Raw genomic sequence first — 23,422 nt, 5'->3', positions numbered from 1 at the left:
TCATGGATTGGCCTCCCCAGAGCATGGATCTCAACATTATTGAGGCAGCGTGAGATCATCTTGATAGAGAACAGAAGAAAAGGTAGCCAGCATCTAAAGAAGAGCTTTGACTGTCTTTTAAGAAACCTGGAGAGCTATTCCTGAACACTACTTTGAGAAATTAGAAGAAAACTGCCTAACAGAGTTCAGGCTGTGTTGACGAATCAAGGTGTTCGTACCAAATATCGACTTTCAAGCATTCAGTTCATTAGAATTGTACAAACTGTTTTTGCCTTTTATACTGCATTTCCATGTATGTTTGCACATTTTATAATAAATTAATTCACATTTCCTGCAAAATATAAAGAAAATATAAAGGTGGCTGAAGACTTTTGCACAGTACTATTTCAGTCTGCATTACAGTACAAAATGTTGCCTGACTTGGGCATCACACCATTAATCTTACAAGTATTGTGCAAGGAATTAAAAGCACTGGTTTCCAAGATAGAAGGAAATCAATATTAAAGCTCGAAATGTTGAAAAATGGTCATCAATAATGTGAAGCACAGTCTTTTACAAGTACTTCAGTTGTCATATTTCTTTTCCAAAAATACTTAGAACTCTATAACTGCCTCGTTGAGGAAGAAGAGCAGTCAGCTGTCACAGGCTTCCTACAAGACCTCATGGAGCAGGAGCTGTTGGACTCCAGGATGATGGAGGATTTGGCGCTTGATGCTCATCAAACCAGAAAAAGATTTAGAGACCCGATCGTTACCATGGAAGCCCGACACCAACAGGTAGCCCGTGTCAAGAGATGTGAATGCTGAAGGTTTGGTTGTTGCTGTTGTGATGCATGCTGCTGAGCAAATCATCTGGAATGATGTGTTCGTGTGGTGTTTACAATTGTACAAAATGCTGCTGAATTCCAATGCAGGTGCGAGAAAACAGGGCCCAACGGGAGGCTGAGAGACAGAGGCAGCAGAGAGAGAGGGATGTCCTACGAGCTGCCAGAGAGGAGGCGAAGAAGAGGGAACGAGAGGAGGAGATGAGGAAAAGGCAGGAGAAACGCAGGCAGGAGGAGATGGTTCAGCAGGAGATGGTGAAGCTGAGGCGGCAGATGGAAGAGAGGAGAGGCCTGGAACAGACTGCTCGACAGAGGTAGGAAAAGGTTACAACAAGCCGATTTATCACCTAGCAGATCACATTGTTTGTGATCTGGCTTGCTCCACCTTCCTTCCTGGTGGAGAGAATGGATTAGTGGTAACCTGTTGACAAGGAGAGCTGTGATCAGCCATATCAGTCTGGTGTGCAAAGATAAGCTGCTGTGTTATAAATCATGCTCTGACTATGAGTGTAAGTCCTTTCTTTACCACAGGAAATGGGTCATAACTTTAAATATTCCTTGTGGACAGCAGTCAGCAAGTGTCACAAGATGGAAATAAACAGAATTCTTTATATCTGTGACGCTGTCACAAAATCATATTAATGATACACTTTTTTAGTCTACAGTTAATAATACTGACGAACTAAAAAGCCATTTAAGGAATTACCAAGAGAGCTGAGACTTGAAGGATTATGGGAGCTGAAGTGTTTAGAAAGAGAGTCTCATGTTAGCTGGCAAGGCACATTCTCTATGAACATGGAGGACAAAATGACACAAGTGTTTATATGAAAATATAATAATGGTTATAAGAAAAAGGTACCACAGGTTGTTATTGAAAAAGTGTGGCTCAGAGCCTTTTTGTGTCCAACTATCCATGTAAGTAAGTGATCAATCCACGTACAGCCACTAAGTCTGTTATCTTCTTGGACAGGTGTCCATGCATCTTTCAGTTATTTCTGACCATTTCATAAACAACATGAAGCACTTTTAGAGGAATAGTATTATATTTTGTATATATTCATTTTGCTTTATTTGTTCTTTTTAAATATACCTTAAGAAGTTTGTATTGCAGTCAAAAACAGATAAGGGCAGCACCATGGATGTTTATTTGGATATTGATTTGGACATGGGATTTGAGCTTATTGCATAAAATTGTACTACAGTATCTTATTCTCTTTATCTTGACAGTGCTTTCTTCAGGTCAGAGGTCAAATGGGACATAATATTTGGATGCAAACTATAATGTGATATTTAGCATACCAGTACCTTTTCCTAAATGTACACTGGGTGCCTTAAGGCACTGTAAACCCACACAGGTTTTTATGTTTGTATCTTCTGTGTTATGCACATTGGGTTTATGTATAATGAAATGTGCCACATAAATAAAATTGCCATTGTGTTTTATATATTAATGTACAGAGAGAGAGGAAGAGCAGAAGTGCAGATCACAGCCAGAAACCTCCATTCAGCTCCAACACCTCTCATTAAACAACAGCATGAGGACGCTAAGCGACTGTATCAAGAACAAATGATTCAAAGAAAGGTTCACATTAACAGCCTTAAGGTTGGTACCTGCATGTTTGTGTAAATACTGTAGATACAGTTGTGTTAAGAAGTTTGCATTCACTAATGGGAGTGAATGTCATGGTAATATTGGGCTTTCACTGATTCCTTTAAACTGGTCTTGCTGGATTGACTGTACAGCAGACATTTTTATTGGTAAACTTGACAAGACCAAGGCCTATTAACTTTTCATTAGTGATAATAATTGACTACAACTGGTAGTTTCTTTTTCACAGAATAAAAAGGATTTGTTTGACAACACTCACTGAATTGGCCAATACTCAAAACAACAAGAAACTCCAAAGAACCACCAAGTCTCAAGCCTGCCCTGAACTGGAAAGTGCTGGAATGCCAGTGTCTTGGACTGGAGAAAGCTTTTATGGTCAGACAAGGCAAAGATTAAACTGGTTGGCCCCAATGACAAACCTAACAACACTGTACCAGCTGTCGAGCATGGTGGCAGTAGCATCATACTCTGAGACTGCTTTGCTGCCAGTGTCACCGGTACATTACACAAAGTGGATGGAATATTGAAGGAGGAGGACAGTTCAAGGAAATCATTAAAAGCCCAAATTTACTATGATATTTATGCCCATGATGAGTGTTCATAAATTTCTGACCACAACTGTTGCTATTATATATGTGAATTTATGTTTCGCATGAATTTGCGTGTATGGTTTAGTGTCTGCAAAGGCATTTCTCTGGATGGTATTCAGTGGTGCTGGACCGAAGGCTACGTATGGGTAAGGCCATGGCTCTCTATGACTGGAAGAGGCAGCTAAAAGCGTGGCGGGCGTGGCGAGCGGTGGTGTGGGCAGAACGAAAGCAGCGCGAGGTGGCAAGAACAGAGGAAGCACTGCGAATCGAAAGCAGGCAAGAACCAGAGATTGTAAACATTAAAGTAGATCTCATTGTATCATTGATGCCCTCCCCTTCTACCAAAATCTAAAGTCAAACTATTAATTGAGAGTATCTCAACAGGTCACTCTCTGACTGAGAAGCATTTATATCCAGGGTGCAGTGACCCAGCAGTAATTGAGGGCAAAAAATATGATCACATCCGTATCCTCCTCCAGACAATGCCAGCTGGCTGCTGAAAGTGACCGAAGGCGGTTGCTACGGCGATGTCTGAATGAGTGGCAGCTATGGTGTCGGACGGAAAAAGAACAACGTGAGCTTTTGGCCCGGCAGCAGGAAATCAAACAAAAGATGGCTGCCCTAATCAGTGCTGCATCAGCAGGCAAACTCAAGGCCACAGAAAGTCCAGCTTATCGGACAATAATGGCCCCACTGGAGACACCGAACCGGACCACAGCGAAGGTGAGACTCACAAATCCTCATGTCATCAGCAACGGTGCGTTCTCTTCATTAATGATTCCCACTGAACACAATCTGAAAAATATTACAGGGAGTGAAATCATGACTAAAACATCAGCTTTGATAGGCGGTGCTGAAAGCCTAATTACAGAGGCAATTACTGAGTTTCGGAGCTTAACTGAATGAAAAATTTCCCTTTTAACGTTCCTCTTTGCATGAAATAACCTGACCTTTACTCAGCCCTTCAGCCAAAGAAGGTTTTCCTCCTGAAATATTTACAACTCTTTAGAGAGCAGGGATGATGAACAGGAGGGCAGAGACCAGATGGAAGAAATGCTGGAGAAACAAATGAGATGCGTTGGCCGGTTTAACCTTTACAGCAGAGGGTTGTTTTCATGATGTTTTCTTTCCTCATGTTTACTATCTGTCTCTCCTGTGACTCTCTTATAAAGGAAAGTGATGTAATTGTCACAGTCGGCTGTGTGGGAGGCAGGAGTTGGACCCAAAACGCAGGGCTCGGAAATGAGAAGTAAATTTCAAAGCAGCTTTATTGCTGAGAACTTGCAAATAATAAGGAAAACAGATCAGGAGTAAAGGTCCAAACCTATAATTCTTCACAGGAAACACACACGAGGAGGGACACAAAGGCAACAAAGAGCAGAAGCAAACTGAAGGTTTAAATATACAGGAGGGAATTAGTACAGAGTGGAGAGACCCGGGGATCAGACCTAAACAGAATCTAACTAATGAGACACGGACAAGACGAGCAAAACTAAACATAACAAACATGAAATCAGGGATTATCAAAATAAAACAGGAAGCAACAAACACAGAGACCATGGCTAAGACATGTGAACTTGACAAAGTGAGAAACACTGAGAACACTGGAGAGACAGAATAGAAACACAAAAGGGGCTAAAGGCACAGAATCATAATAAACACCAGGAACGTTGAACATAAATAGAAGGCTATGGAGCTAAACAGCAAATGAACCCAAAGACCTTTAGAGCAGGAGCACAGGACTAACGGCACGAAATAACACGAAAGCAACCCGTATAGGGTAAGGAAATAAACCAAACGCGTAAACACTAAAAAATAAAGAAAGACAAATATCAACAATAGAGAATGAAGAACTATAATGCAAAGATAATCAAAACAAGAAAAACCCTAAACAATGAAGAAACAGAGTAGTAATTCATGGTGGAAGCCATTTTTGCTATGAGACTTTTTCTGTTAATGTATCAGAATTCTAGGAGGACAAAGTCTTAGTAAAGTTTGAGCAGCCCTGAGATACCAAGAGAAACTTTTACTGCATCTGTGTTGTCGCCTTAGGCTCTATGTGAACCTAGCTTCTATGTAAAATCCCACATTCTCTTTTCTATTCTCCTTAGGAAGATCGCTACAGCTCTGACTCTTTAGCCCCCGAGACCTCGGCACTACCTCGGGAAAAGAACCCTGTGATTACTGCAGCCCGGCCCTCTCAACCGTGGCAGGTGACCCGACGCCATGCAGCACCCACAGCTGCTGAGCTCCGCAGGGCATGGCAGAGAGAGGAGGAGGAGGAGGGTGGTGCCTGCGCCCGTTCGGTGTCGGTATCACCAGGCAGCAGGTTTGAAAACAGACACGCTGCCCAGAAGCAGATCATCGCACAACAGAGGAAGCTGCTGAAAGAGCAGCAAGAGCAAATTACCCGGCTGAAGCAGGAGCAGAACATGAGGGGCTTGGAGCTGGAAATGGAAGGAGCTGCAAAAGTTACCCAGTCAACAATGCTCGGAGGCTTGAGACCAAAGAGTCGCAATATTGACACCAAGGAGCGGAGGTAAGTTCAGTGCATATTGCATAAACCGGTTAGCTCTAGATGAGTGTGAATCATTTTATAAGTAATACGTATTTAAACTGAGTGTTTCTTTGTTTGTGACACCAAACAGCCCACCCTGTGTCAGAAGCAGTTTTTATGGTTCCACCCTGCCATAAGGTACCTTTTATAAAGGATTTAAAAGCTGCAATTATTGGTTTTTTCACTGAATGATAAATAATTAACTAATGTTCTGCAGGTCCATAATAAGCCAAAAAGCAACTTCCAGGCTGTCAGTTTGTGCTATTAAGTTATAAATAATTAAGTCATTAATAAATGCTTTTACTTTCTGTCTTTTGTTAGTCTATCCAGTCTGCTGATGCCAAATGTTTCTAATTTCATAATAAATTATAGCAAAGTATAATTTTTGCAAAGTCTTGAATAATGAGTATGCTTAGTGTCCATTTATCCATCCATACATTATAACTTCTGCTCATTTATAGTTCCAGATTTACATTTCCTGTTTTGCGTTTTCCTTGTGAAGCCCGAGGTATAATATAGTTTTGCAGTGAGTTCAGGGTCTAACAAAAGGTGTCCTCGTTGTTGGTTGTGCCCTACAAAAGCGTCAGGCGGAGGTGTGCTGGAGACGATCCTGGTCACTGCCCAAACCACCTCATTTGCTTCTTTCGACCTTAATGTGGTGGAGGAATTTACTTGCCCTTGTGATTCGCCGGTCTGTTTTTTCTAGGGGTATAACCGTTTTGAGGGGGAGAGCGGGATTTTGCAGGCTTTATTTGATAGTTGACAGTGAAGACTAGACATGAAAATAGGATAGAAATTGGGAAGGACACGCAACAAAGAGTCCTGGTTGAGACTCAAATGCGGGCCACTGGATTGAGCCTTTCAGCTTATGATTGCCTGCTCAACCAAGTAAGCTAAACTGGTGTCACAACTATAACATCTGATTAGGAACCCAAAGCAAGGTGGAAAAAGCCCAGATGAACTGGATGTATATAAGCTGCAGTACCGCTTCATGAACAGGGAAACTGGGTCCCCTCCTGAAGACCCCCTGCAGGAAAAGGCATTTGGCTCAGGTGCAGTGAAAGCTGTGAGCCGTGCAAAGGCAGATCCTGAGCATCGTGACACGTGTGGACGGTCACTGGACAATCCGTTCATGCTTTAAAATCCTGTACAAACATACAACTTACAAACTCCACACAAAAAGGCCCAAGCTGAGCAGGAGGTTCAAAGCCAAAACCCACTTGGTATGCAGCACCATGCCCACCCGTAGCTTGTAAATGTGTAATGTACTGCCGTGCTTTCTCATGAATCAGCTGTGGGATGGGTCCACATGAAGAAGGACGGAGCCCACTGAGAGAGATTTGTCACAGCCTGCATGTACAGTTTGGATGAAGCCAAGGAGGGATGACCTTTCACTGTACATTATTTAAACTTGGAAATGTTCGTGTTACAGATGTTGAAATTAAACCATGTTTGGTTGGTTCCTCAGGCTTAGAGATTTAGAGCCTGTGCTGTTTAGGTTGATCCGGTCTCCTAAATTGCTTCACATACTATATTTATCCTGGCTTCACACTCAGCCTTAAGTAAGACTAATTCCACACACTCCGAATTTGTTAACAGCTCTGAAACCTCTCAAGATGAGTAATCACTGTTTGTTCACTTCTCTTTCCTCGGCGCAGACTAATGGCGGAACAAGTGGAAAGGTTTATTTGTGTGAACACCTCATTAGGTAAAGTTAAAAGGAACCAATATTTCATATGTGTAGTTTGGTACTATGATACAGATAATTACTGTTTCCATAATATAGATCAAGATGCACTGCGGTACAATCCGTTACCCGATAACAGCTTTTGTTATTAATATAAATCATGGAGGAAACATCATCTGTTTAAACAGATGATGTTTAAACCTTAGAATGAGTAAAAGGAAAGAAAAAGTTTGTGACTGCTACAGGTGGAATACACTCTCCAAGCAGCGTATACAGTAACAGAAGAAAGCTCGGCACATTGGAGTTCATTTACAGATTTACAGACAATCTAATGTATGTCAGTGAAGTTTGCCTTTGGTCATTACCTTTCCGAGCAACACTTGCCAGGAACAGAATCAGACAGACCTCTGAGAGGCCTTTGTTTCTGTTGCAGGGCACCGAGAGGGACTGGAGAACCTGACAGTCAGAGTGCACCTTCAAGCAAAGCTGTCACGCTGCAGACATGCCCCCATCCACTCATCACAGGTCAGTATGAAAAGTAGCTCATTGTGCAGGGGAACGTGCACGTTCACACACGCATACATAAAAGCAAGCACAGAAAGTTCATTTCCATCTCCCAAAGATGTGGTGAAGCACTGCTGTAGCTCTTTTATTCAGGAAATTAAGTGACTCCGAGTCACACTTGTGAACAGATTACATTTGTGGGCATAAGGGCCGATGTGTTCGTGTTCAGAATGAAAAGCGTAAGAAAGAAACGTACACATAACCAATCACTGGACTGTACAGAAGAAAACCTTGTCATCCGCTCACTTTCCCTCCCTCTCTCTGAAGCCATGGAGGCCCGAGCACGTCAGCGAGCAGAGCGAAGAAAGGAAATTGAGGAACTCAAGAGGAAGAAAGAAGAGGAAAAGCTGGTAAGCTGAGAGGTCATTTTCTGGGGAAATGTGGGGTTTTTTTGCAGCAACAGCAGCTGTGGTTCAAGTGGTGGCTCTGATTTTCCATGGGTTGGTGGTTTGATTCCCTGCCTCTCATTGTTTGCAACTGATCTCGGGAAAGACGTGAAGCCGTGAGTGTGTGTGTGAATAGGTGAATGAGAAACCGATAGTAAAGAAGTAGAACCTAGCTAAGGTTAAAATACACTCCATAAGTGCAGACCTCTTACCATTTTTATTTTGGGACCTCCAAAACAGCTGTCGTTAAAAAAAACCACATCCAAATTTAATGGCAAACACAACTTTCAGGCTCAGATGAAAGCCGCTGAAGAGCTCAGGCTGAGGGAGGAGGAGGAGGAGAAACGCAAAGCAGCAGAAAGACGACGGGAGGAAAAAAGGCTGGAAAGAGAGGTGAGGTGTACTTCATATTTTATGGATGTTCAGAGAAAAGCTGAACTTGGGTCTGAGTACAAGAAGCGGTTCTCTCATGTGACTCCCCTGCAGAATATTAAAAATAATCTCACTTTGTGTTTCCGCACAGAGAGAAGAGGAGAAACAGAGACAACTGAAAAGGCAACGGGAGCTGATGGCACTGGCCCGCCAACACCACCGCAGAACGTTGTTGCTGCGGCGGGGCCTGGCGCCATGGAAACGCCTCATTCAGCTCAGACAAGCCAGCGTGGAGGTAAATCACCTGTCCTGTCCATTTCAGCTGTCAGTTTACAGCGACACAGGGAGCCAGCAAGTACTATTGTATTTCTGGCTGTGAGGAGTAAACTAAAAACATTTATTTGACGAGAAAGCTCTGCAAGGAACTCGAGCCTCCCCATTATCACTGAAATACAAAGCCCAGAAGGAGACATTTTGACCTTCAAAAGTAAATACTGCTAAAAAAAAAAAAAAACCCAAGAATGTAAAGTCCAAGTACATGCAGCATGGATTTGCATAATAAAAGCCCACCTGGCTGGACACAAAGTGAAAAAGAGCACAACCAGTACGTGCATCTGCTGTCTAGAAAGCAGCAGTGCAACGGCAACTGCAGTCTGCTAAACCTTTTGAGTTTTCCACGAATGTATTTATGCATTCATTCTGTATTTGTTCTCCTCGGTGATGAAATTTTCCTTTGCGCATTGATCCACTTAATAATATATCATTGCATCGGTGCTATATTTTTCCCTGGCTGTAAAGCACTTCTAAGTTAATGATTAATAATAAATGTACAATTAAACCACTCACTGCGCCTCCACAGCAAACCCACTTTAACACCTTTAATGTGTTAAAGTGGCAATTGTGAGCAATACACAAACTGCTCTGGTTTTTAAAAAAATAAATTATTGTCACTCAAAAACCGAGCCAAAGGCAAAACTACGACACACTTTGGACGTGAAAGTGCAGAAGGAATACGTCCAAACAAAAGCAAGTAGCACAACTTTCTAGCAGCACTCCCTCAACACCATCATTATTTCATCCTCCAAATGTTCCTGTCTTAGCAAAGCTTCACAAATGAACACAGAAAATCATTTGTATTCATGTTTCAGAGCTTGTTATAAAACCTCTCTGTTTGGATGCGAGTACACGGCTTTTCTACCTGGCACATATGATTGAGTTTACATTCACGAGTGCCTTCCCCCCCCTCTTTTTCATTCCCTGCCAGCTGGCCGAGCGTCATCACAATTTTGTCCTCCTGAGGCGGTGCACATTAGGCTGGCAGCAATCAGCAAGAGAGTCTGTGTCTGACAAAGAAGCTTGTGCTGACCAACTGCACCAGCACTTTTTGCTTCGGAGGAGCTTAACCTGCTGGAAAAGGGTGCGTATACACCTGCACACATACAGACGCCATCCAGGGCTGACTAAAAGAAATACCTTCCTAATCTCCTCTTCTACCTGCTCAGTCCTATTTTCATTTTTCCAGACTTTATGAGTGACAGGTTAAAGGAAAGAACCCAGCCCCATGCCTCTGTTTTGCTGTCTGTGTTTGCTGGCATGACTTGGGTACACGAGAAGGATCAATGCAAATCAATACAAAGTTCTTTCCTACCACGAGACATTCCTGTGTTCTTGTGACTTCTCTCTCCAGTTGATAATAAACCATCCACAGGGCGCTCTGGGTCACTGATCAGCTTGATGAGTATGAAAATAATGGAAATCATCTGCTGTGACCTTCTGAGTCACCAGATCCCAGTCATCGCCCACACTATCAGAAAAACATCAAATAAGGAGACCACCAACACTTATAGATTAGATTTTCCTTTAGTTTTTCACCCATCTTTTATATCCTGATTTCTTAGTGGTTTTTAAAAAAATATTTTTCACACTTACATGTTTCAGGTCAAAAAAATTTAACATTAGACAAAGATAACTGATTAAATACTAAATGCATTTTTTAAATACCTGGCCCTATGTGGAAAAAAAAATAATTGCCCTTCTTGTTAAATCATGAATTAACTGTGATTAACAGCAATTTTTGGAAAAGCTGAGTTCAGTTTCCTAATTCAGTTGTCTAATTACTGATTACTGACAAACCTATTCAATCAAGAAATCACCAAAACAGAACCTGTCTGGCAAAGTCAAGTAGACTCCAAGAGCTGATCGACTCATCCCAGAGGTCATGTCATGTTACACCCTGGACAGGTCAGCAGTCTGTCACAGGGCTAACACATAGAAACAGACAACCATTCACACTCAGATTCACACCTATGGGCAATTTATAGTTACCACTTAACCTAATCCCACTAACTGCATGTCTTTGGACTGTGGGAGGAAGGCGGATAACCTGGAGAGAACCCACACAAACCCGGGGAGAACGTGCCGACTCCACACAGAAAGACCCTGATGGTGGAAGTGAACTCAGGACCTTCTTGCTTCCCCCGAAAAAAGTAATAAAAACTAATACAGCACTTCATAAAAAGAACAGTGTCAATGCTGCTTTAATACTTCAGGACCTGGGCGACTTGCCGTTATTGATAGAACCATGAATTCTGCTCTCTACCAGAAAATCCTGAAGGAGAATTTATGGCCATCACTTTCTGTCCTGAAGCTCAAGAGCACTTAGGTTATTCAGCAGGACAATGATCCAAAACACACCAGCAAGTCCACCTCTGAATGGCTAAAAAAGAAATAATCACACTCTGGCCTCAAATCAGACTGCGATGCTTTGGCGTGACCTTAAACAGGCTGTTCAGCCTTCAATGTGGCTGCTAAAGGTGGCACAATCAATTATTAGGTTTATGGGAAAATAACCTTTTCACAAGGCATCAAGATGATGTTTGATGATCTGAAACATGTCAGTGTGATGAATACGAAAAAAACTAAGAAATCAAGAAGAGGAAAAATACTTTTTCACAGCAATGTACATCTCATCTTATAATTTTTGTTCACTTTCACTGTATTCCTATTTGTAAGCAAGTGTTGTTCATTCCAGCTGAGAGACATGCAGATAATTCAGGAAGAGCGAGCCGAGCGCTTCTATCGCACACGCACTCTGAGGAGGTTTCTGCTGGCGCTGCTGGACCACGTGACTCAGGAGAGGCTGGTGGAGTGGGAGCATCAAGAGCTGGCTCTGGAGCATAATGACAGGTCTGCTACCCCTGACTTTGCCATATGTTCACAGTAATATAACCAGCCAAGAGGGTGTTATTATATTTAACAACTTGAAAGAACTTTAATTACAAGTTAAACTGCTGAATCAGAACAGTCTTTGCAGCGCTTAGAGAAAGGACAGGGCCTGCAAGCCTTTGAAGATGCAAACATTCATTTGACCTCTAGGCATTTTCAATAAGAGACTCTCAAGACCTCAAGTAGCCCTGAAAAAATAGATTTACTAGGAAGTTGTGTAGATGGTAACTCTATAATACACATTGCAGAAGCAGTTTCTGGATATTCACCAATATGAAATATGAGGTGCATCTTTCTTTTTTTTCCATCTTCCTTTTCCAGCGTAACTTCCTCTGCATTAGACAGAAAATTTATACCACCATCTCCTTGACTCCGGTGCACTACCTCATATCTGCTGTTAGCTGCAAATGTCTTTTCATATCATGATTAATGGAGTCTGTTGGGATGCTTTTGTAGCTCAGTGTGTAGCGTTCCTAAACGGACCACGTTTCTGCAATAATAGCCTTTCTAGGTACCCAAAAGTCAATAAATCTGTGGGGTAATTGTGATATAGCGGTCTTATATAAAACCATCTGTGCTTGTATGGTAAAAGCAGTCTCCCTAAATGCTAGAGTCAGCATGCTAACATGCCGCTGTTCATGCCATAAATCTGTTAAAGTAACAAGCCACAAAGACAAGATACTGCTTAGATTCTTTTTTTTTCCTGGCTATTTTAATTATGATATACTTGCACTATTAGAGCTCACATATTTTCTACCAAGCAGAAAGGAGCAAGCAGGGTACATATCTGGCGTCCCATTAGTTGATATGACATACATGTTAAAGCAAACATAAGCCCCAAGCTAATTTTTCAGATTATAAACATTCTCAGTGCTGGTTTGTTGAGATTTGACCTTAGTTTAGCATCACAGCTTCCACTAATTACAAGGTAAAACAGTCTGCCACAACCTTCCTTCTCTCAACCCAACCGGTCGTGGCAGATGGCCCCGCCCCTCCCTGACCCTAGTTCTGCTGGAGATTTCTTCCTGTTAAAAGGGAGTTTTTCCTTCCCACTGTCACCAAAGTGGTTGCTCATAGGGAGTCATGTGATTGTTGAGTTTTTCTCTGTATGTATTATTGTAGGGTCTACCTAATAATATAAAGCGCCTTGAGGTGACTGTTGTTATGATTTGGCGCTGTATAAATAAAATTGAATTGAACTGATATTAAAAATGACACCATGAGTCAATAATAATAATAATTTTGTTACAATGCACAAATCTGCATTGTGGTCCAAAAGAGGGTGTTTGTAGGATTTAATGATCTGTCATTGCCACAAGTTGGGAATGTTTATAAACTTCAGCTTGTTAGGTGAAGTCCGCTAAATGGCCACAGGCTGCAAATGAATTCCCACCAGCTGCCTTGCTGCCACTATCAACAAGCCCCAGAGTTACATGTGAGAACTTATTAGTCGTTGTCATCCTAGAGGTCCCTTTAATCCAGTTTGTTATTGCTCACTTGCTCTGTTCCCGTCTGTCCCTCCATCTGCCTGCATATCAGACGAGTGCTGCGGCAATGTTTCCTGGCCTGGAGGCAACTTCCATGTTTGCTGCGCAAGGAAAGAGAGAAGGACGAGCGGCGGGAGAAGCTGTGCCGCAAAGTGACAGAGGTTCTCCCGGATTTCTGTTCCCATCCACTGTAACGCCTCTGGGAAGACCGACAGAACAGGCAACGTACTGCATACTGATGCAGGCGACACGCAAACATCTCAGCATCACTCTGGAAGATGACACACTGCACACTTCTTATATTTATTTTATAAAATATTTTCACAGAAACACATAAATGGACCAGAGCAATTATTGGAAAACAAAAAAAAAAAACTTTAATGCCTGTGAGAACCAAAAGCAGGCACGATGAAAAGCAGTGAAAAACTCATTTCTAACTGATGCCAAACATATTGATTCATTTGTGTTTTCCATTTATCTAAGAGTTGTTCCATTTCTGAGTCAGTTTTGAAACAGATTAAAAGAGTCAAAGTAACCGTGTGGTAATAACTAAGCAATCAGCTGCTGTGGAACTTCAAATTAGCTGGCCTATCTGGCCTGTGCCGAAATGTTTCAATTAGTTGTGATAAATATCCATGAATTCGTTTCACAAGGCCGAGTAAGGTCAAGTGCAGTCTGTTTGTGAATGATGAAAAGGTTATAGTGAGCCCTAGAGAGCCTCTTTGAATATCCTATCTGTGCACTCTGAGGCATCATCTTGTGCTGTGTTCAGACAAAATGTCCCCACCAAGATCTGCAGATTGGAGTTATTGTCTCGTACCAAGGCACTACGAAGGAGGGGAGACATAAGATCAGCCTTCAAGTCAAGGAAGACATCCAGCGTGAAGGACTAGTAATATTTGTTTGGCAGAGGTGACGTATATGACCAGCTGCATAGAGGAGATCCTGCATGTCCTTCACATTTATGGCAGTATGTGCATCTTATGGGCGTGAGTAGTTGTTATTGCTAAGTGTCAAAGTCAGTGCAACTCCATATGTTGCACGTTAAAAACGTAGCAGCTCTGAGGTTTGCTGCCAGCAGCATGTCCGATCAGTTAAAAGGAGTCATGCTGCCATCCAGTGGACACTAACACACCAGCAGCCACAATTCCCAAACTTTAAACAGCATTGCATCACAAGCCTCTCACACCAAGTCAGTGGGAGAGGGGGGAATCACTTTGTCTCCCATGCTCATGAACTCAGACCAGTTGCCACGGAAACCTCGGGAATAGACGCCAGTGTCCACGACAAGTCCCCAGCAGGCGCTGCGAGCGGTTTTCTCTCGCAGGGCAAGGCGGGCCTCACGCTCGGTCACGTTGTAGCTGACGTTGATGAGCTGTATCGCCAGCAGGTGAAGCAGCCCGCCCGTCACGATGCTGCTGTACCACGCACAGGTGAAGCAAAGAGCAGTGCTGGGACACAGACAAGGACGGAGGTAGTCAATTTTTTTTTTTTTTACCAGTGCAAGGGTTTTCATGCTCAGCCACTTTCAAAGATAAAATAATTAGTGTAACCATTTTAAAAGGGTGTAAATGGACACATCACACTTAAAAGAACCAGTATTTTTACATATTGAGGGCATGATACTCATTCACAGTTTGCCTGTTTTTAACTCTGTGAGTTCAGTAGCAGTGCCAGTACTAGTCATTTGAACTACTTCACATGCATGCTCGCTGCTCTGAGCAAAAACTGTGAATCTTTCTCCAACAGCTTAATGGGCACTGCTCCAAGGTACTCTTGAAAGTGATTCAGTAGAGCGAAAAAAGCCAGACGCTCAATATGCTCATGGAAGGTCCTCACTTACTTCTGGTAGTTCTGGGAAAATTATTAAATGGCTGTGCAGTGGGTCAGTGAGGATCTTAATTGCTGCGAAAAAGGCTTCCAACCCCAGTTTCTGTGGACTCTATCTCAACTGTCAGTGTTTATTTAAGCACAAGTACTGATGCTGTGCAGTTAAGATATTTAATTTCATTCACAGGGCAACGTTACAGAGGCTCCTGATTTTAATTAATAAGGCATTGTGAATACATATATTGATTACATTAGATTTTAAGGAAACCTGCCTCTAGAGCCTGATTTTTTTTTATTTTTTTTTTATACCAGTAAATGCTTATTCTCCCCCCAGAGAGAGGGAGTATGTAATTTGTTACATATTGGTAACTGGGGTTGCTAAGCATTTGACCTTGACATTGATTGCTAGGACACAAGGTCAAACCATAGAAATAGATCACATGAGAGCTGTACAACACTTTTTACGACATCACAGTGACGCCATAAGAGACTAATGCTATCATATTGGAATATGGACGACATACTGGAGATCAATGAGAAGGTGAATGAGGAAATAAATTACATGTAATGTAATCACCTGTGATGAAATAATGAACTAAAAGTAAACTCAAACACTTCTTCTGATTTATTGTCAGTTCACTTCCATATTTTAGGTCTCAGCATTAACCACCACAGGTCCACATGGTCACTGAACGGTCATTACGTACAAACTTTACCAAGCTGATTCTAAACCTGTATTTACACAGATGCTTTTTACAGCAACACCAAAAGTCTTCTTTGCAAAAACAACGAAAAAAAATGAATTAAACTGTGTATTTCACGATAAAGCTGACGCCAAAGATAACGCCACCACCGTAAGTTAGTATAGCAGTAGATAGTGGCTTATGGTGGTGGCGTTATCCTTCCATTTGTCCCCAGTGTTTCCTGATGTCTGTGGGGCAATGCCTTGTTTTCATTCTGGATTTGGTCTCTGTTTCAGAACCGTTACAGCCCTAATCTGTTTGATGCTAGTGCCAGAATCCAATTAGCTATGCATAAAGATTGGAAATCTTTACAGTTTCCAATCAATACACACATACATGCATAGTCATTTAAGGCTGCTCCCTTATTTCAAACCGTGGATTAATCTGAAAGTTATGATTTGGCACAGATTTGACACCAGATGTCCTTCCTGATGTAATGCCCATGTATCCTGGCTCGGTGGAGATGTTTGACCATAATGCACAGGAAAACCAAACACATCATATCAACACAAAAAAACTTATGCTAACTATAAAGTGCAGTGGTGGAAGGGTAATTTAGGCTTGTTTTATAGCTGATTTGTAGTCACTGATTTGACCGTGAAGTCCTCTGTGTACCAAAGTATTCTAGAGACAAATGTGAAGCCATCTGTCTGGCAGCTAAAGCTTGGTTGAAACTGGGTCATGCAACAGGACTATGATCCAAAACGCTGCAACAAATCTACAACAGAATAGTTGAAAAATAAAAGAATAAAGGAGTTGCAATGACCCAGTCAAAGTCCAGACCTCAAACTGATTGAAATGCTGTGGTGGGACCTTCATAGAGCTCTGCATAATTAATTCCTGCAAACCTCAAAGAACTGAAGTAATGTGGTAAAGAAGAGTGTGCCAAAATTCCTTCACAGGAACATGATAAAGCCAAACAGAAAATACCACTTCAAAGCTCTTGATTAATGGGATATACTTAGTTTTTCACAGGACTGTATGTCTGTTTCCACTACCTGTACTGGTTGTAGACTCCTGGGCAGTAGAGTAAGGCGAAGAGGAGATTTTGCTGTGGACACACACTCTGCAGCACCAGGCTGATTCCGTACAGGGACGTCAACAGGAAGAGGACGAGCGTGAGCAGAAAGCTGCGGTGATTGGCCTGCCCCACACAGCTGTTTATCCTGGCCCGACACAGACAGGAGGGGATGCACAAACGCACGAGTACACACACAAGCAGACAAAACATTGTACTGAGACTCCAGGGTTACACTACACTACACACAAACATGCAGGAACATGCATGGTATAGAAGGATGGCAGCAAGGAAATTGTGACGTTAACACAACATAGAAAAAAATATGGTGAGCTAGACACAAGAGGACAAAGATATTCATTTTCTCTGAGCTCATTACCTGCAAAGACAGAGAGTAACTTAACTCTTATAAATTAAAGGTGTTATTTTAGATCTGTGTAGTCTTTGTGCAGAAAAGAAGCAGGTCACAAACAAGACAACTTCAGTGTTTGCAGGAGAAGAAAGCAGTGATGACAGGCAGGTCGAGTGAGAGGAATTTGAATGGAACCCACCAGACACAGTGGTGGTCGAGACGCAGCACGCAGACACCACAGATGCGACAGTGCCCCGCCCTGGGGGGCCGCACCGCCCTGCACGCCTGACACCAGTTCTTTCGGTTGCTTTCCTTCATTTCCTCCTCCACTTGCTGCTCCGACGCCACAGCCCGGTTGGCTACAGTCATCATCACATCCTGCCTTCCCCCATTGAGGGAAGGGTTTCTGCCCGTGGGGGAGCTGTAATACGCCACCTTGCTGTGAACGGACTCTTCGTTCGGGCGTAAGATGCCCGGATCTCTCTTGGTGTGGAAAAGAGCCAACAGGGTGAGGACGACCCCGACGCTTACCAGCGCTACCTGAAGCAGTCCAACATCCCCACGGGGAAACACCTCAGTGATGAACAAGTAGTACATGTATGCCAAGGAGAAAAGGGCCAGGCTGAGGAAGAAGAGGGTCTGTCCTTTCTTACGGTGGGTGAAATAGTAGTACCACAGCACTAAGCCCGGCAGAGCTGTCAGAACCACCATCCCAATCAGGAAGTGGAAAGCCGCGAGGTGCAGCAGGGCAGGAAGGAGAACAAGAGGAGGAATGATGGACAGGTCCACCTTGCGAGCTCCACCCCACAGCCACGGCACACGAATCCGATCTGTGACGACTGCAGCCACCTGTGACAGGGATTCAGGCTTCTGAGGTTCCCTCTTCAGAAACCTGATGAAGTAACAGAAAAGCTGTAATACTTTTTTTTTTTAAATTAAAGTAACCATGTGAGCAACTTACTAATATGTTTCAAGCTGCCAAATATAGAGACAGAGAACTCAAATACAAGTTATTTATTCATCATATTTTTTCATAATAAACAGCAGATTGCAATTACAACGTGATTTCTATACCTTGAGTGTCACTATGTGAAAAACCTGATATTGATGATACAATAAAGCATTCAGTCATCAGCTTTACTAGGACTCATGCTTCTGACTACCAAATTAGTCGACTGATGGAACTATCAACAGTCCAACATTTACTGACATGACGGTAAATTAAACATTTCTTATTGGGCCATAAAGCTGCAACAAGCACAAATCACACCTGAGGCTGAAAATTGAAGGTCTTCCCCTCTCTTCTACGACCCTCCCAACAGGAATACAAAACAGCTTCATATTATGAAATATCTCAGAATAAATGGGCCTCAATGGAGCTGTAGCCCCAAAATGTGATGTTCATGGCGTAGAAATAAAATTATCTGATATCTTTTGTTTTAGATAGACAGGACTAAGACAGTAGCTACATTTTTAAATGTACTTTCTGGGTTATAATTCTGTTAAAGCTTCTTTGTAAGAACAACTAAGAGCCAGTTTGTGCCCTTTACACATATAATGCAAGCAGCAGCAGAGAATTACGAGCACTTTCAGCTGTTCTGTTATGTGATTGGATATGATTTGGCACAGGGTTTAAACCAGATGGCCTTCGTGACACAGCCCTCCCATTTCTCTGGGTTTTGGTCTGGGCACTGGGAGTACACTAATTTGTGACCCCATGACCCTCTGATCCCAGCACTGCTATATTAGAAGCTTTGGTATGAAAATGATGTGACTCTCTTTGGATTTTGCCACCGCTAGTCAGACAAATCCAGGAATTTGACCAAATTGTCTGATTTGTGTTTTGTTTTCTGTTTACTGTCCATTATTTCAGCTGGTATGACAGGTCTTTAAAGGTTGCTCCTTTTTATTTATAAATAAAGTTTTTTGTCTTGATTTAACTACAGTCCGTGTGTTTGTTGTAGTTATGTAGTTTTGTGAAAATCTCCTAAAGTCTGAACCAATAACATTTCAACTGTGATGTTAAGTTGTTACCAAAATTTATAAAAAAAAATTAAAAAAAAAATTAAATTAAAAAAACATGGACTTAAATCCTTAGCTGACTAACTTTTTTCATTCTCTCCTAAAAATTAATGATCTTTAGCAGGACCTGTGATTGGACAAAAACAGAGCTCAGAGGATGGACAGGAGTCTAGTTCAGATCAATCAAATTACAATTCACCTAAAGATTATTATGGATTTTCGTCGAAATACACCAAAAACAAGTTGCCTATCTTGGCTTAAATTGGGGCACAAAATTAAATTTGGCATTTCCCACCTGTCACAGGCGTCATCCAGGTCCTCACAGTCACAACAGCAGGCTGCTACATGGCTGCGTTGTCCGTGTCTGTTCATGTATTCGCAGCAGCACAAGGCCGCCGCCGCCTCCTCCTCCTGCACCTTCTTGGCTTGCCTCTTCATTACAGAGAGCCCTGCAGCCTGTCAGAGGTTTTAAAAAAGGTAATGAGTTCAGGGAAAGTGAAAAGTTGCAGATGATCAAAGGGAAGGGAAACACATTAAGTGAAAATACCTTTAAAAGCCCACTTTGCTGAACTGACCTTTTCATGCAGCAGCTTACCAGCCACTTGCATGCATTTTAGATGGTGGAGTGCTTCTGAACAGATTTCCACAGCACTTTAACTTCACTTCCTGTCCTCACATCTGTCACACATCTGTCACCCTTTAATGATTTACAGCAAATGATCAGTCCCCCCACTGCAGCACGCTGGCTTGTTTATGTGGCACAGATGGATATGGATTTGGGTTGAGGTGGTGTCAGCAGTTACAGCAATGGCAGGTCTTCAGTGGCCTCTCAATCATGGCATGACAAAGTGGGTTTAATCCTTCAGCTGAGTTAAACCTCTATCTTTGGGAGGGATATGAATGAGCCTCTGAATAGCAATAAATCACAGAATGAAATTGTGTGTTATTATTAAAGCTCAGCCAGTAATCACGCTAATGCGTTAAAAAGGACATTCTGGGTCAGAAAAGGTTACCAGCATCTAATTAGTGAGTCCTTCCAGGCACCCTTGGATCTGTAAGAGCCTAACAAGAGGATAGATTGGGTTACATGTACTGATTAATGGGTGTGTGGTAGCACCAAACAGCACATCTGCTCCCTGACAAATAAAGAAAAATACTGCTGCAAGGGCTTACAGTGTGACTGTTGCACTCGGCAGTTTTACAGCTGTGGTGTTTAATGCTTTGGCCAAAAAGCTTTGCAGGGCAAAGCACATCATTTTGCTTCAATATCTAAGAATTGCTGTCGTTTAGGATGGAAGAAGGCACTTTTACAACTCTGATCATTAGCTGAAAGCAAATCAGCAACATTTTTCATAGTTAATAGTTCCAGATTACAACTGTTGAGGATGCTTGTTTTACTTATTTTATATTTTTTTGCCGTAAACACCATATCTGTCTGACACAGTCGAGGCTCATTCACATCCTAGGCCAAACTCTCAATTTGAATGGGAAAATAAACAGCATAAAATAACATTCCCATGCCAACAGCAGCTCATAGGGTAGTGGTTTTACACATTTTCCTAACAGCAACAGATTGAATTCCTAAGCTACCGAGCTTCTTTCTGCACAATTTCAGTCAAATGTTAAAAAATGACTGTAAAACACTGAGTACAGATGGATAAGGGTGGAAATTCAGATCATGGTGAGCTCCGTGGGTTTAGGGAGTCATCAACTGAATGGGATTTGCATCTAATTATTAAAAATAATCCCAACATTTGGAACATTAGTTTGTTTACTTTTAAGCTCATGAAAATGGAGGGACTACATAAAAAAGGCTGCAAATCCTCAGTTTTAGTGCAGACTTTTATTCTAAACCCTTTCTGAAAGTCCACACTTTAATTACATTTTGCCCGTTTCATTACAAATACATTTTGTCACTGTCCAAATGACTGTACATTAAAGGGCAGAGCTGCACAGTTAAATTCCTGAAGCTTGTAAAGACATAAAAAGTACTTAAAGTGGCCCCACCTCCACTCAGCGCTCGGCAGAAAGCAGGATTTCCAACATCAGTCTTTGTGCATGTGCAAAGACTCAAATAGTAAATGGACTGGTAATTATATAGGACCTTTCTACTCAAATCAAGGTACTACAAGTCTCATTATCCCAATCTCACACACTCACAGAACTCACAAAATCACAGCACTTTCATCTATGCCTAACATTTACATAGTTACACTCTCATTGATGTATCCACACCAATGCAAGGTTCAGTTCTATAACCCAAGGATACTTTGGCAAGTTCCTACCAGATGTCCCACTTTACTATTCTTTCTCCCACCTCCCAATCCTACATACGGAGGGAATGTCCCACATGTTGCTGTCTCACAATAACCAAAGCTGTAAAAGAGATGTGCTGATTCACAGAACCATCCCTACAGAAACCCAAAAATGATTACCACGTAGAACAGCAGCTGCGATTACAGATAACCAAAATTTACAACAATTGTAGTGGCATATAAAAGAGTAAACAAGAGTTTTGCACAAAAAACACACTAGCTTTCAGGTTATTTGTATCCTTACTGCAAACTCCTTACCCCACATTTAGTCAGCATATATAGAGACTATTGAGAGCAGACTCTACCTGCTGAGGCGGCTGAGGTCATTTGGAGTACAGGAAGCGCATATAAAAAAGACCTTCTATGACTCTGTGGTGGCATCTGTCATTTTTTACAGTGTGGTATGTTGGAGCAGCAGTTTATCGGCAGCTGAGAGGAAGAGGTTGGATAAACTCATCAGGAAGGCCAGCTCTGTTCTGGGATGCACCCTGGACCCAGTGCAGGTGGTGGGAGACAGAAGGACTCTGGCCAAAATAACATCTCTGATGGACAGAGTCTCCCACCCTATGCATGTAAATGTTGCTGAACTGCAAAGCTCCTTCAGTGAGAGATTGCTGCATCCTAGATGCATGAAGGAGCGTTTCCACAGGTCCTTCCTCCCTGCATCTGTCAGACTGTACAATCAGAACTGCTCCCAACAATCACAGATGTTTACATCTGCGCTGTAACTGCAATAAGTTAATCAACCGATTCGCACTACAACCTGGTTTGCCTCTTATCTGTAGTTATTTATATTTAATTTAATAACTGTACAGTACTCTGTTTATAGTAACCATTGTCCATTGTAAATATGTAAGAAAAAATTGTACTGTGTACTGTTTGTTTGTATATGTGTCTTTCTGGCTGCTGTTACAACCAAATTTCCCCTTGTGGGACAATTAAAGGATTATTCTATTCTATTCTATTCTATTCTATTCTAAACATGAACATTTCAGAGAAAACTATTGAGACAAGTGTTACTTCCCAAAACTGCTGCTAGCTGCAACTTATGTTTTCAATGAAGTTTTCCTTAGGGTAGATGGGGGACCAAGGTGGTAACAGAATAACTAAGTACACGCCTGCTTATGAATAATTAATTATCATCATCAGATATTTTTGTCTGCAGCTCACCTGCTCTAACTATACCTTGCATAATAAACTTTTGTCACAGTAACAGGATGCTGTGCTGACACATTCAGTGAAAATCACGTTTTGTTGGAGACGCTGTGAGTTTAAACTCGACTGAATGTAAATATTAGGACTTAACTGTTTTCCCTGGCATTTAACCCAATGAATCTTGCAGGTTGTCGGTAACATACTACAGACTGCAGCTCACAGTTAACCGACGTTCACTTATTTTTACCTGCCAACAAGCCGCCGTCTACCGGAGCGACACACTGCGTCAAAGCAGGTCTCACGACCCGACAAACCCGGGTAAACATACCTGCACACGGGGCTGCTACATGCCAGCCTCTAGAAATATCGACTGGAACGATTTTCCCCCGCCGGGCTTCTTAACGGAAGTCTCGGTCCCGGCAGCAGAGCTCGTATCCGGTGTTTCTCGCCGCTAAATGACGCTCGGTAAGCCTCGTGAAGTGACCCCGGAACGGCGGCAACTGCTGGGGGCGGAGGCTGGGTTTGAGTATCTGGCTCGGCTGGTGCTTCCTGCAGGAGCCGCGGGGTGTCTTCTGCGTGGACGTCCAGGTTTCGGTACACAGGGAAGCCCTGCTTCCTCCTCTCCAAACTGGCTGAACTGTTTCTGTACTGACGTCACATGAAGTGGCTTCTCCCCGCCCAGCACTA

At 42.3% G+C, this 23,422-nt stretch overlaps 2 protein-coding genes across 4 annotated transcripts in view; one reads left to right on the top strand and one right to left on the bottom strand.

Annotated features, from left to right (window-relative positions):
* The window catches only part of ccdc191 (coiled-coil domain containing 191), a 17,998-nt gene extending 4,489 nt beyond the window's left edge, over window positions 1-13,509 (top strand). The window contains exons 5-17 of the mRNA XM_031732453.2: window positions 598-776; window positions 914-1,137; window positions 2,282-2,426; window positions 3,108-3,298; window positions 3,502-3,745; window positions 5,134-5,561; window positions 7,700-7,791; window positions 8,098-8,180; window positions 8,508-8,609; window positions 8,740-8,883; window positions 9,853-10,005; window positions 11,620-11,774; window positions 13,353-13,509. Coding sequence (XP_031588313.1) covers window positions 598-776; window positions 914-1,137; window positions 2,282-2,426; window positions 3,108-3,298; window positions 3,502-3,745; window positions 5,134-5,561; window positions 7,700-7,791; window positions 8,098-8,180; window positions 8,508-8,609; window positions 8,740-8,883; window positions 9,853-10,005; window positions 11,620-11,774; window positions 13,353-13,494 — 2,282 coding nt within the window. The 3' untranslated portion in view covers window positions 13,495-13,509. The remainder of the gene's footprint in view (window positions 1-597; window positions 777-913; window positions 1,138-2,281; window positions 2,427-3,107; window positions 3,299-3,501; window positions 3,746-5,133; window positions 5,562-7,699; window positions 7,792-8,097; window positions 8,181-8,507; window positions 8,610-8,739; window positions 8,884-9,852; window positions 10,006-11,619; window positions 11,775-13,352) is intronic.
* An 81-nt stretch (window positions 13,510-13,590) lies between these two features.
* Window positions 13,591-23,407, bottom strand: zdhhc23b (zinc finger DHHC-type palmitoyltransferase 23b). 3 transcript variants are annotated; one of them, XM_039617262.1, is made up of 7 exons: window positions 23,064-23,407; window positions 20,279-20,327; window positions 19,841-20,173; window positions 19,561-19,721; window positions 17,443-18,135; window positions 16,872-17,039; window positions 13,591-14,751 (listed from the first exon to the last, which is right to left on the bottom strand). In XM_039617262.1, the coding sequence occupies exons 3-7, from the start codon at window positions 19,871-19,873 to the stop codon at window positions 14,484-14,486; spliced, it is 1,323 nt and encodes a 440-aa protein (XP_039473196.1). In that variant the 5' UTR covers window positions 19,874-20,173; window positions 20,279-20,327; window positions 23,064-23,407; the 3' UTR covers window positions 13,591-14,483. The 3 variants fall into 3 exon arrangements, with proteins under 3 accessions (XP_039473196.1, XP_039473197.1, XP_031588315.1); XM_039617263.1 differs by lacking the exon at window positions 20,279-20,327; XM_031732455.2 differs by lacking the exons at window positions 19,841-20,173; window positions 20,279-20,327.
* Window positions 23,408-23,422: the final 15 nt, after the last annotated feature.

This window comes from Oreochromis aureus, linkage group 9 (assembly GCF_013358895.1).
Source record: "Oreochromis aureus strain Israel breed Guangdong linkage group 9, ZZ_aureus, whole genome shotgun sequence".
Lineage (NCBI taxonomy): Eukaryota > Metazoa > Chordata > Actinopteri > Cichliformes > Cichlidae > Oreochromis > Oreochromis aureus.
Note: the sequence above shows the minus strand (reverse complement) of the source record. Positions and strands in the feature narration are given on the sequence as shown.

Coding starts and splice junctions, on each gene's coding strand:
- zdhhc23b (XM_039617262.1), bottom strand. CDS start 19,873: ATGCAAGTGGCTGGTAAGCTGCTGCATGAAAAG. Junction 17,040..17,442: donor CTCGACCACCACTGTGTCTG/GTGGGTTCCATT, acceptor GTGTCGGGCCAG/GATAAACAGCTGTGTGGGGC. Junction 14,752..16,871: donor GGAGTCTACAACCAGTACAG/GTAGTGGAAACA, acceptor TCTGTGTCCCAG/CACTGCTCTTTGCTTCACCT.